At 46.9% G+C, this 13,245-nt stretch overlaps 1 protein-coding gene across 3 annotated transcripts in view; it reads left to right on the top strand.

Annotated features, from left to right (window-relative positions):
• Window positions 1–13,245, top strand: part of RABL6 (RAB, member RAS oncogene family like 6) — a 418,930-nt gene that overhangs the window by 306,111 nt on the left and 99,574 nt on the right. For all 3 annotated transcript variants that reach the window (XM_078642071.1, XM_078642072.1, XM_078642073.1), the window contains exons 9-10: window positions 10,155–10,516; window positions 11,612–11,762. In XM_078642071.1, coding sequence (XP_078498197.1) covers window positions 10,155–10,516; window positions 11,612–11,762 — 513 coding nt within the window. The remainder of the gene's footprint in view (window positions 1–10,154; window positions 10,517–11,611; window positions 11,763–13,245) is intronic.

The following is a 13,245-nucleotide window of genomic DNA, read 5'->3' as shown; positions in this document are numbered from 1 at the left end:
AGTGACCAAGAGACGAGAACAGTAGAATCCAGGGAAAATAAAAGGACTATTTTACGGAAGAAAAGGTCCCAGGGGCTGACGTGGGATTATTCCCCTTCGATCGCATTGGGGTCTCAAGAACATGCCACCGGCCCTCGTCCAACTCAACGGAGTTCTATACACCAACAGGATGCCACGCTTTCCACGGTAATGGATACAGTCCTCCAGGCTATTGCCTCACATCGAGAAGAGACATCACGGGATGGACGCAAAGCACAATTAGCGCTGCATAAGGTTCAGGGTGTAGTGCGTAAATTGTCAAGATCTGTTAATACCTTCAACACTAGAATGACAGAGATGGAAGAACGAATAGTCATTAACGAGGTGGAGGCCACAGCCACACAGGAAAAAGTAGAATCTCATGAAGCAGAATTAAGCGATGTCAGATGGAAGCTCGAGGACATGGAAAATCGCCTACGGCGTAATAACCTGCGTGTCCTTGGCATACCAGAAAATATTGAGGGCTCCGATATCCGAGCCTTCATCATCCAGCTCTTTAAAGACACCCTTCCAGAGCTCTCTTCATGGAATTGGGAGCTTGAAGTGCAACGAGTGCATAGAACTCCAATTACTTTGAAAAATACTGGAAAGCAGGGGGGTTATCCACGAGCAGTCCTCGTATTTTTTGGAAACTTTCTTCTTCGGCAAGCCATTTCAGAAAAAGCTAGGCCAGAAGCACGCAGGACCAGGGATTCCATTTCCTATTTTGTAAGACCTGATTTCTGCCACACGACGGTGGAAAGGAGGTGGCGTTTGCGGCAACTTATTAAACCCTTTATGGAGAAGAAAGCACAGGTCTACTTAAACAATCCAGCCAAACTGAAAGTGATATATAATGGCCAGACTAAATTTTTTACCTCTGAAATCAAAGCGAAAGAATTTTTAGATAGTCTCACTTAACGATTCACTAGTGATAAAATTAGAATAAATGGCTTTTTTTTCTTTCTAGTAGCCATTGGATGAGAAAGAGAGAAAACAGAGAAAACAGAGAATTCGGATACGGGATTTTAGTTAGTCTAGATGAACATAGAGAGCGTATTGGGCAGTACTGAAACTCCATATGGATATACTAGAATAATTTGCCTCTATATGTCTCTCTATGTTTTCCTAAAAACTTTTTCACTCCCATCCTTTTTCTTTTTTTTTTTTTTTTTTTCCCTTCTTCTTTTTGGTGTTCAAATTTTTTTTTTTTGGGCCTGGCTTGGGAGTGTCTCTCCATCACCAAAGACTCTCACAGAGTCTAATTGCCTCACATTGCGGGTGGGGGAGGGTGGGGGGTGGGTCGCAGGGGTTTGGAGGGAGGGGGAGGGGGAGGGTAAAAGGTGGGGGAGAAAAAACTGTAAAAATGAGTGTGAAAAAAAAAAAAAAAAAAAAAGAAGTGGAGAGGGGTGCTTTGAGCTCAGAACCCCATTGTCCCCCCATTTCAAAGGGGGAACCTGCCCGCTGCTCGTCCTTTTGATTGATGACGCTGGTGAATAAGTGGGGAGCGCGGAGTGACAGTCCCTGAATGGTCCCCTTGCAAATAAAGAGGCCCGTGGAAGGCACTGGGGCGTCTGAAGGAGACAGGCTCGCTGGCACTCACCAAGCGCCTAGATAAAGGCGGCCGGCACAATAGCGCCTTCTCTGGGGGGACAGACAGCCTTTACAGCACTCCTGGCGTCGTATCCTGCTGGGGGGAGCCTGCCCTCTCCTCGTCAGCCCCTCGGCCGCTTGTATCCTGCTGGGGGGAGCCTGCCCTCTCCTCATCAGCCCCTGCCGCTTTTCTTTTCCTACCCCAGCAGTTTACTTTGAAAGCAACAATAAATTCCTGAAGACGGGCGCTGAATAACAACACCGCGCTCTGAAAGACAGAGGGGGAAATATACATAGTTTGCTCTGTCCTCCTCCAGATCAGAGGGCAGGGAAGTCGCCGAGCTGGGGGGACAGCGCCCTGCGCATCTCCCACGCGCGGGTGCTCTAAGGAGCAAGAGTGAAAGTAGCAGACAGCGGGAGGGGAGGCGGGCACACGGACAGCGGGAGAGGGGGCCGGGTAACGGGCTCACAGACAGCGGGAGGGGGGCGGGTGAACGGGCTCACGGACAGCAGGAGGGGGGCGGGTTAACGGGCACACGGACAGCGGGAGGGGGGACGGGCACACGGACAGCGGGAGGGTGGTCAGGAAACAGCCAGCGGGACAGGGACAAGACGAACAATGAACACAAACATCGTTGTAAAAAAAAACAAGTACACGCCCACAGTGGCCACGTCTTCATGACGTTGCGCAGAGGGAAAGAATCGGCGGAACGCCCACCAATCGCCTCAGTGAATGACGGACAGATCTCTGTTCCAATGGCTAGCCTCCCTTTATGGAGCTAGCCAATGGAACAGAGAGGCGGTGACCAAGCCACATACTCTTCTCAAAAGTTTTCGCCTGCGCGAACGCTGCTGCGCAGCAGACGACATGTGAAACCTAAAAAGGCGAGCCGTGCAGACAGAAAGGCACACACTGCCTTTGTGAAAGTGAAAGCATATTGAAAATAAATGAAAGAAGCACCCGCCATTGCTCAAGCAGCGCGCCACTGCTGAAGTGAGTGCGAAGCTGGTGGGGGGAAAAATATTATTAATTAAAATACAAGGGAGCCTGCTGTGATGACAAAAAGCTGCGGCCGTCATTGTTTGTATGCGCCCTTGTTAGAAGTGGCGTGCGGCCGGTGCCTGCTGTGAAAAAAAATATGCGGCAGCTGTCATTGTTTATATGTTATGTTATGTTATGCTCATTTATTAAGCGCACAGATGCTCCAGCGAAGGAGCGTCCTGGCGCCCGACAAGGTAGCAGCACAACACAACTAGTCAATAAAAAGCAAGAAAAACAAATTTTAAGGGAACAAGAAAGTTTTCACAGCTCGACGGAAAGAGAGCAGGTCCCTAAGGGCGCGAATCGCCGGGGGAAGGGAATTCCATAGCACTGCAGCGCGGACTTGAAAAGAACGGCCACCAGCCCTGCTACGCTTAAAGCGGGGGACGACCGCAAGTTCTAGGTCAGAGGATCTTAAAGCCCGAACCGGGACATAGCGGGACAATAGTTTGGAAAGGATCGTAGCCGGGGATCCCTTGAGAATTTTATAGGCTACACAAAGGGCCTTGAACCGGATCCTTTGTGCAATCGGAAGCCAATGCAGCGAACGCAGGGTGTTAGCAGTAGAGCAAAATCTGGGTAATCCTACGACCGCTCTCGCTGCGGCATTCTGAATGCGCTGAAGACGGAGAATTTCCGCGTGATTCAGTCCCACTAGAAGGCAACTGGCGTAATCCAGCCTAGAGAGCACAGTAGCTTGAATCACAAGTTGCCTAGTGGTGGCATCAAAATTTTTTAGCACGGGACGTAGTCCACGCAGGATGCCAAAACAGCAGGCCGCCGTACGCTTGGTATGGCAGACAAAGGCAAGAGTTGGATCGAGCCATACCCCAAGGTTTTTTAACTCAGATACCGGGGTTGGCGTAGGGCCCAGATCCGCTGGCCACCACCTGTCTCCCCAGAGTTCCGTTTGTTTGCCAAAGATCATAACCTCCGTCTTACTTGCGTTCAGCTGGAGACAGTTGGAGGTCATCCAGCTGGCGACCGCCCGAAGTCCTTGTTGGAATCTGGGGGCATCCACGTCCGCATCCCCGCTGATCGTGACCGCTAGCTGGGTGTCATCGGCGTATGACACCATGGTCATACCCCACTGCCTGACTACCTCAGCCAGCGGCCTCACGTATAGATTGAATAACGTGGGGCTCAGCGAGGAGCCCTGGGGAACCCCCAGATCCAAAGGGTGGAATTTGGACTGATAAGGCGGGACGGCCACGCAAAAAGAACGGTTGGCGAGAAAGGAACGGAACCACTGGAGAGCAAGGCCGGTAACACCAGCTTCCTCCAGACGAAGCAGGAGGATAGGGTGGGACACGGTGTCAAAGGCGTGCTTTGCTAAAACATTAAGCACGGCGCCTGGACGATAAGGAACAGAAAGTTTAAAGCGATCCCCAGCAATGAGGAGCTTGAAAAGTCGTCTCCAGCGATGAGGAGCAGAGAATTAAAAAGCAGTCCCTTGCCAGAAAGCACCTACTGTGTGCAATAGGATCAAGTCATTTAAACAAGCACAAAACGAGCGCAGCAGCGAAAGTGAAAGCGATCGCGCTATGTTAAATTAGTAACCTGATCCAAGACCAGCTGCCAGCCTGCGCACCGCTGCTCGCTCCTGAGACCCTGCAGCTTTAATTTGCTGCCGGGCTGCTCCTTTCTTACAACTAGTTTTTTCATTAATTGTATTCCTTTTTAGGTCTCGCGACCTATCAATGCGCATGCGCATTGAGCGGAGCGAGAATTCAAGTGCTCAAAATCCTCGTGAAACCAAGGGCTTTTTGGTGCGGTTTTCTTTGAGTTCACATGAATCACGTGACCAAACAAGCACGCGCATCAGCCTCCCTCCCTCCCTCCTAATTGCATTTTGTTCACGGCCGCCACCACATCAAAGGGCTTCTCCCAGCGTGTGCTCTGCGGCTTCTCCTCCCCTAATTATTCATGGCTGGCCGGCCGTACTTTCAGTTTCCCGGCCGCTCTTTATTGAAAGCATTTTGCCTATCTCGCTGTCTATCCTCGATCACTCCGCTGCTCTCTAGCTATGCTTGTTATTTATTCCTTTTCGTGTCCGTCTGTTCTCCATGTTACTCTCGGCTTCGACTGCCTCTCTGCTGCCCTCTTCTGTGGCTCACCCCCTTATCTATTCTCCTCTGTGCCTCTTTCTCATGTGTGCTTCTCGTTCTGCCCCATCTCCCCCCCACTGTATCTGTCACTCCTGTCTGTCTATCCTCGGCCCCTGTGTCTCCTCTCCACTGCTGTCCCCCCCTATCGTTTCTCCTCGTGTCCGTCTGTTCTCCATGTTACTCTCGGCTTCGGCTGCCTCTCTGCTGCCCTCTTCTGTGGCTGTCTATCCTCGATCACTCCGCTGCTCTCTAGCTATGCTTGTTATTTATTCCTTTTCGTGTCCGTCTGTTCTCCATGTTACTCTCGGCTTCGGCTGCCTCTCTGCTGCCCTCTTCTGTGGCTCACCCCCTTATCTATTCTCCTCTGTGCCTCTTTCTCATGTGTGCTTCTCATTCTGCCCCATCTCTCCCCCACTGTATCTGTCACTCCTGTCTGTCTATCCTCGGCCCCTGTGTCTCCTTTCCACTGCTGTCCCCCCTATCGTTTCTCCCCTCTCCGTGCAGCCGCTCCTCTGTGCCTGTCTGTCTCTCATTTGTGCCTGCCTGTCTGTCTCTCCTCAGTTCTGCTCCTCACACTGTTACCCTGCATGCTTCGAGTGCAGCACTCAGCACGCCGCTCGCTTCCTCATTCCTCCGACAGATTTTACCAGAAAGGTGCTGAGGAGAGGGTATCTCAAGAACTTGTACGACATCAGCGTTCTCTCTATTTCTCACACTTCCATCTTCTTGCCTTTCCACCTTTCCCTCCCTTTTCACCTCTCCTTTTTTTCTTCTTCCTTTTTCCCCCTCCATCTGTTTCTTTATTTTTCTGTTTATTTCATTCTTTTTTGTTTCCTACTCCTATTTCTTTGGCTTGTGTTTCTTTCTCTTCGTCCCCTATTTCTTTCTTCCTTCTTCTCTATTTCTTCCTATCACATCTATCTACCTTCTTCCGTTCCCTCCCTTCCCTTCTTTTGTGTAGCACACTTTTACAATGTATTTTTTCCTTGTTTTGTGCCAGGGCTCTCTTTGTGTAGGGGTCGCCCTCAATAAGCAGCATTCCACCCATTTGATTAAAGTGAGGTGCACTATGAGTGAAGTTTTAAAGAGGAGAGGGAGGTGGCTACTTAGAACTCGCTAGATTGTGTACAAACGCAACAGAGCAAAGAGACTGAAAGATTCAAACCTGGATGTGGTGCCACGCAGCTTGGGAGTGGATAGTTAACAAGATTAACAAGCATTGGCATATCCAATAGGTCAAGCATTTGGGACCTTATAAGTGTTTAGCCATGCAACAGTTGGTGTTGTTGCACCAAGGATATTCTGCTGCATAACTAAATACTTATAGGGTCCAAAAAGCGAGACCTATTGGCTATATTTATACAGGCACGCGCTTTTGGGCCATAAACTTTCACGGCCATCTGTTCCCCAGCTCCAGCACCTCCCCTCTCTCTCCCCGCGCACAGCCTTACTTGCATTTCTCCTCCTCCTCCCCAGCCAGCTTCCCCAGGCCGTGTTCCCTCCCACCTTTCCTCCTCTCTCCCTGCTGGCATCCCCCCTCCCTTCTCGCCCAGTCCTTCTTGTTTGAGTCTGTCTTGCCCTTTGCCCTCTTCCTTCCTCCTTCATTTGTCCTGGCGCCTCCATTTCTCACCTCGCTTGGCTGCACCTCTTGACACCTCCCGGCTCCTGCTCATATCTCTGCTGTAACGCATTAGACCCACGATGGGTATTCGCCGATTCATCGCTTTCCTGCCTCTTAGACTTCCAGTTCCAGCGCTTAAAAGCCTCTATTCCCCCAACACCATCTTGTCAGGCCTCCATCGCGTTCTTTCTATTGTCACTGTTATGACTCCATGGCGTCTTTCCACATAGGTGTCCTTTCAGTCAGAATCTCTGCCTCCAGATTTTCCCCATCCTCAGAGTCTATTTTACGTTTTTGTTGTCTTTTTGCCGATCTCAATTCATCCCCCGTAGCCCGTCTCCAACCATCTGTTTACTTCCATTCCTCTTCCTGTAGTCCCTTCACTTCCATCTGCCGTGGCTCCCCCTCGTCTCTTTTCACATCGTTTGCTCTCCCTTGTGCTTTTCTATCCTTTTTTTGTCCACTTCCATCCCACCCCCGGTTACTCATCTAAACCCAATTCTTCCGTTATGTTTAATCCCCTTCTATCTCGCCGAAATTTCCCATGTCTTCACCTTTACTTGCATTCCGTTCACGTCAGACTAAATTCTCCCCTCATGCTGATCTAGAAGTCCTATCTCCGCCATCTAGGTTTCAGTTCTATCGCCACCCTCGTTCACTGACTAATATCTCTCCCAGGAGTTGAGTTCCTTGAAGTAAGTGAGCGGTCATGTGGGCGCTATCTGCCAGCACACCAGGGGCCGTGGATGCTAAAACACCACGGTGAAATGAAGTCCCCACAGTACCCTCGTGAGCCTTCTGCCTCCTACCGCGTGCACGACCTGACCTGCCGGTGACTCACGCGCCACACACTCCCTGAACCTCGGCCGGTCACACTCTGAGCCGAGACGCGCGCCTTTATTCCCTCATTCTACCCGAGCTGCGCTGTCTTCACAGCCGGGTGATTGACGCTGTAAGGACTTCCCCAAGGAGAATGCCTTTGAGTGCCCCAACCGATCACCGCCGCCTCTGGGGGTGTCTAGTTACACTGGGCTGTACACGCCGCTCAGCTGCCTCATTGTATTGGTGACCCTTCTTTAGTTCAAGGCCTCTGTTTGGTGCATGAACGAAGCAGGCATTAATATTTCTTTAGGTGTTTTTTAAAGCACCTTTTGTAGATTTATACAGTTTAAGTGCCAGGTCGTTCATAACAATACATCTTGGCTTTGGGGATAGATGCTCCACTGTGGAGGTGCACGTGTGTTCTTTTACATCTAAACCAGCGTACGGTGTACATTTCTCAGCAATCCCCATACAGACAAGCATTTGCAATGCAATAGGTCTCGCATTCACGAGAGTTTGAGCTATTACAATTGCAAATAACAATGCCTTTTATTTTTGTTTTCGTTTTAAAAACATAAAGGGCTTTGTCATTTACAAAACCAACAGCTCCAACTTTCCTACTGCGAGACCTATTGGCAACGCCAGTGCTTGTTTAGTTCGAGCCTGCTAGACATTGAGGCTTACCAAGTACATAGTGGCGATTGTAGCCCACCCGTAGCTTACCATTGGTTGGCTTTCCCTGTCACTCTCATTTGCCTGCTTCCTATTCTTGTCCAAGCTTTTCAACCTTGTGTTTGTCGTTACGGTGGAATATTGCCTTTTTCCAATCAGTTACTAGCATCACTGTATCCTTTGTTTTCAAGCACTACTTTTTTCTTGTGTGAAGCACTCCTTTAGAGTGCGTGTTTTCGAGCCATCTCCTTCGTGTATGCCTTTCTCCCAGCACTCAGTGTTGCTCTCTGCTGCCCGAATGCGCCCCCCCACCCTCTTGCACTTCGTTGTGTGCTTCTCCCCATTGCTGCATGCCCACCTGCACCTCACGTTTTGCTTTTCCCCAACTCCTGTGTTGGTACTGCTCCCACCCCGTTGCTCTCACAACCCCTCCCATGTTGTGTTACTTCGGTGTTCACCCCTCGCCCTCTGTGTTGTTTCCCCATTCGCCCCTCATCCTAGCCAGTGTTGCTTTGCCGTCCCCCCCCACCCTCCTTGTGTTGCTTCCACACTCCCACAAACCGCTTTAAAAAAAAAGTGCACATTTTCTTTTCTTTTTAGATACTGATCCAAATCAAATTGCGAACGAAAAAAAGTGCTCCCTTTTATTGTTTGTGTGTGCATATGTGTTGTCCATGCCTACAAAATGAAACGGACGGCCGCGTCTGAGGCATTTTCTTGTCTGTTTTTGTTTTGTTGTTTAAGTTTAGCCAAGTTGCACTGCATCCCGTATGCCATGCAGCAGGCCTCAAATCTATAGACAAAGCTAATAGGTCCCAAAGATGAGACCTATTGGATTTCAACTGCTTATTTCATTTACTGCTCCGAAGTGGGTATCCTCCATCTTAGGACACTAAATACAAAACAAAATAACGGCTGAATCATTTCTACATTCAATAACGTCCATGTTTTACTTGTGTGATAGTAACATTTTCTCCTACGCCAATTTATTTAGTCTTGGTACATTTTTTAAATTATTTACAAAGGGGGTGGTGATGGACAGAGTATCTGAATTAAGCAGATCACTCATACCCAGTCAAGAGATCAGGGCTTGATCCATCACCGTTTTTTAGCTCACTGCACCATCCCAGTTCAGAACCTGGCTATATGCAAATTAGCCTGTTCCTGACCCAATGCACCATGGGAACAGGGCAGATCAAACTACCAAGCCAATTCTTCACTAGAAAGGAAACAAGCTTCCGGGGACCGGTTTCTGGCATTACAGCCGTCTTCTTTTCCAGTAAAGAATTGGCTTGGTAGTTTGGTCTGCCCTGTTCCCATGATGCACTGGGCCAGGGACAGACTAATTTGCATATAGCCAGGTTCTGAACTGGGATGGTGCAGTGAGCTAAAAAACGGTGATGGATCAAGCCCTGATCTTTTGACTGGGTAGGAGTGTTCTGCTTAATTCAGATACTCTGTCCATCACCACCCCCTGTTATGAAACATTTTTTAAATTGCCAGGTTTTCAATCCTGATGGTTGCACTCGGGGAGATTAATTTAATGAGTGTTACTTAGTTGTGTAGAAGAAGCTTTGGTTATTTCCAGTATAGAAAGCTTGCTGTAGAACACTTTTCGTAAACCATACTAAGCCCACAGACGTGCAGCACTGTGCCAGTGGTATGTTTTTAACAATTCAGGCTGCTCCATCAGCAGAGGCAGCCTCAGGTTGAGATGTGGGAACCCTCATTGATTGAAAGCAACGGGAAAGTATAACGAACATGCACAAAGTATATTAATTGATTCCTTATGTTTATGATTTTCTCTGCCCAGTCAATGTACCAACCAATCATGACTTCAGTCAATAAGCAATCCTTGGTCTGGACAGGAATCTCACCAGAATGATAAAGCACTCCACAGCCATGCAGTTGCTTAATTGTGTTGTATTAACTGCTGGTAACATAACATATCACATTATTATTTTGCTTTAATGCTTATGGATCTATAGTTCTGTAATGTGACCACCATGCCACAGGTGAAAGCAAATAATTCAAACCGAATGTGGAAAGTAATCATGGTATGTTGGTGGCATTTTAAGTGCGGTAAGCTAAAGTAATAAAACCCAGTGTATTTGGAACTCCGAAGTCTTCTCACTTCATATAGGTTGACTAATCAGAGTGATAGCTTATAAATGACTGGAATGCCGTTGTCACTTTTGGTTGAACTAGAATGAGTTAACTGCTGTCGTCGAGCTGTGTGCATACTGGAGCATTCATTGTCCCACTTCTATTTCCTTAGTTTCCTCGAAATGATGGAGGTTCGTAATCGAGGGCCTTCCTCACCATCCACGACCAACGGACAGAGCTCTCCTTCTGGCTCCCAGTCCCCAGTCATTCCTCCTAGTTCAGCATCCACTGACAGTTCTAGTCCTGGCACACCACTTCAGTTGCCTCAACAAGTCCTCTCTATCGTTCCATCATCTACCTCTTCTCCAACGCCAACCTCTCCTGCACCTGTCAATGAGGTCCTTCCGCCACAACTTATGCCTCCGTCAGCAGCTTCTCCACCACCAACCCAAGTTGCAGCGCCTCAGCAAAGGCGCAGTATTATGTCTCGACTTTTTGGATCTTCAGCTCCAGAGGCATCACCCTCCAAAGCAGGTAGGCTGTTCAATAGCCGGTATGCAGAGACAGTGGTGGAGGGCTGTGCTAGGGTGGTAATTTAGCTTTCTCACATATTGAAATGTATAGCAAGCCCAGTGAATTGTGGCTTTCTTTTTAATTATGTACATAACTAAATTTGTATTACCATGTAATGCACAATAGAATATGTACACCCTCTTAACAATGTTCATGGAATTATTATTTGTTTTCCATTTACAAAAGCCAATTCCTAGGAATACATTATTGTGGATTTCCTCAAAAGTAAATGATATTTTCTTTAGGTCTCACTCATTAAATGTAGACATGATATTTTTTTTACCATGATTAAAAAATATGCCATAATTCTACTTTTAAGGAATTCAAAAAATCCCATCAGTAAATATTATACTAAACACAAATTGGAGAGTTCAATGCATGAGCCTCATTTATTAACAATACCTTTTCCCCCACCCAGGAACATATTTTTACCTTTGCAGAAAGTCGGTCTTCTGATACTTGCATGAATTAGGTGTTGGAGAAACTTTCCTCCAAGTTTACACACGTACCCATACCTCTTTTGCAAATAAAAAAATAGGTGCCAAGTGGGATAGCAAAACCGCTTAGAAAGGTGTATGAAACCCCTCAGTTATGTCTTTACGGAGTTTGTGCCATTTCAGTCTCCTCAGGATCACCCCACCCTCTGGACCAAATACCATAAAAGTGCAACTGTATTAAATTCTCTATAACTGCAACTTTAATAAGTTTGGTTGACAGCTATATATGTCTAGGTATATAAGTTGAAATTGTGTTAAACCAAAGTGCTTGGATCCAAGCCAATGTAACTATTTGTATATTTCTACATTGCAAATCTGCTTCCTGTGAAGTACTATTTTAATGATCTTGCAATTATGAACTTGATACTCCCTAGACCGAAACAATGTAGGAGGTCAACTTATAATTGCATACAAACATCCAGTGACTCTTAATGTTGCTGAATTGGTTTATGCCATGGCGATTTGTAATTTTTATGAAACACTCTAGAGAAAAATCTTGGTTAAAGTGTTGTGGAGAAGGTGCTTCAATCGAACTGCATGTGTCCTTTTATCCCTGCAGAGGAAGTTATTCCTTCTGACAATCCTCCAGTAGTGCAAAGTGTGGAAGACTTTGTTCCTGAAGACAGCCTGGATCGCAGCTTCTTGGAGGACACAACCCCGCAGAAGGACAAGGACAAAGCAGAGAGCCGGCGTCGGCATGACAGTGACAGGTGCAGAGCATTAATACATACAAATCGAGAGAAGATGAGGTTATTTCAACCATGCAAAAACCCTTCATGTGGTATTATGATAGAGGACACTCAGAAGTGCTGGTAGAGTACACAGGCAAATTATGATGTAACACAGACCGACTAGTGAGAGGTGAGGCCTATGTGTGTGAAGCACCTCCACTCTTCACTAGATCAGTTAACAGTGGAGTGCTTTTCAGAGGTGAGTGTATATTAGTGGGGATGTAGCGGGGCTGTAGGATAGGCATTCAAATTTGGAGCTGGCTAAGTAGTGACAATTTAGATAGATTAAGTAGGCTATTGAGATGTTGAGGGTGTTGCACAGAGGTGAGAGTGAGGTAGATGAGTGTGCTGCATAAGGGCAGATTGGAGATCGGTGACGTTGGTAATGCTAAGGGACAGGATTGTGACAACAGTGGGTCTGATGGTTCACAAATAAAGTATATTCCACGATACGGGTACTTGTAGTAGATCGCTGATGAGTTGAGTCTGACATTGATGAACATAGACAGTGTGTCATAGGGGCAGCCAGGCAATTTTCGTAGATGGCAGACCCACAGCAGGGAATTCAAGCTGGTATTATGGTTTTGATGGAAGTGGCATGTTTTGATACATTTCTAGTGCGCATCAGTCTGGAAGGTGTAGGGAAAGTGAATTCCACAGAACGATAAAGATAGGCTTCTAAGGTATTTATTCTGGATGATGGTATTATCGAGCAGATTGATTATACCAGATGTGAGTGGAGCTTAGCCAGGTAGTAGTGGATTCGAGAGATTATGGGAGGGCATGGAGAGTAGAATTGTTAGTAAACCAAACACGGTCTTAAATCGGATACATTTGAACACTTGGAGCCCATTGTAAACCTGCGGGGTGGTAGATATCTGCTTCTTCTAACTAACTAGTAGCATCGATTAGCAAGCACATTGGGGACGTTTAGGTAGAGTCTGCTCTGCTACCATGGTTCAGCCTCGGCCAGTGAACTGTCATAATAACATCCACTTTATGAGGGTAGGTTTGGAAGAGAAACATTTTTACATTGAATTTTAAGGTATATTGAACTTCAACCTGTGAGATGGGAGAAACTTTATTATCCAGCAGGAATCCCAGGACGTATACCTCACATTAGTTTTGGTCATAGAACTAAGTTAACAGTAGTTTTGGTTCCCTCAGATGATCATTTCAGGTTTGGGTGTGTTAAAGTCTAATTAATGTTCATCTAGTGGTGTTCATTTTGTAGGCAAACACAATGTCAAGAATAGGGCTAAAGGATCTAAGAATTGCACTTGTATCAAAGCTAAATTAGAGTTTGTAGTGCTCTGAATGCATCTAGAAGAAGATTCCAAAGAAATAGCTTTGTGAAGTTAGACGTTGAAGTTAAAGATTCCAGACGAAAACAAGGAGTACGGATTCTAGAAAGGCTACATTGTTGCTTTGAAAATGAAATACGGATGAGATGCCAACAGAC

The sequence above is a fragment of the Lissotriton helveticus genome, chromosome 5_1, assembly GCF_964261635.1.
Source record: "Lissotriton helveticus chromosome 5_1, aLisHel1.1, whole genome shotgun sequence".
In the NCBI taxonomy this organism is placed as follows: domain Eukaryota; kingdom Metazoa; phylum Chordata; class Amphibia; order Caudata; family Salamandridae; genus Lissotriton; species Lissotriton helveticus.
This window is presented reverse-complemented; position numbering and strand designations above follow the sequence as displayed.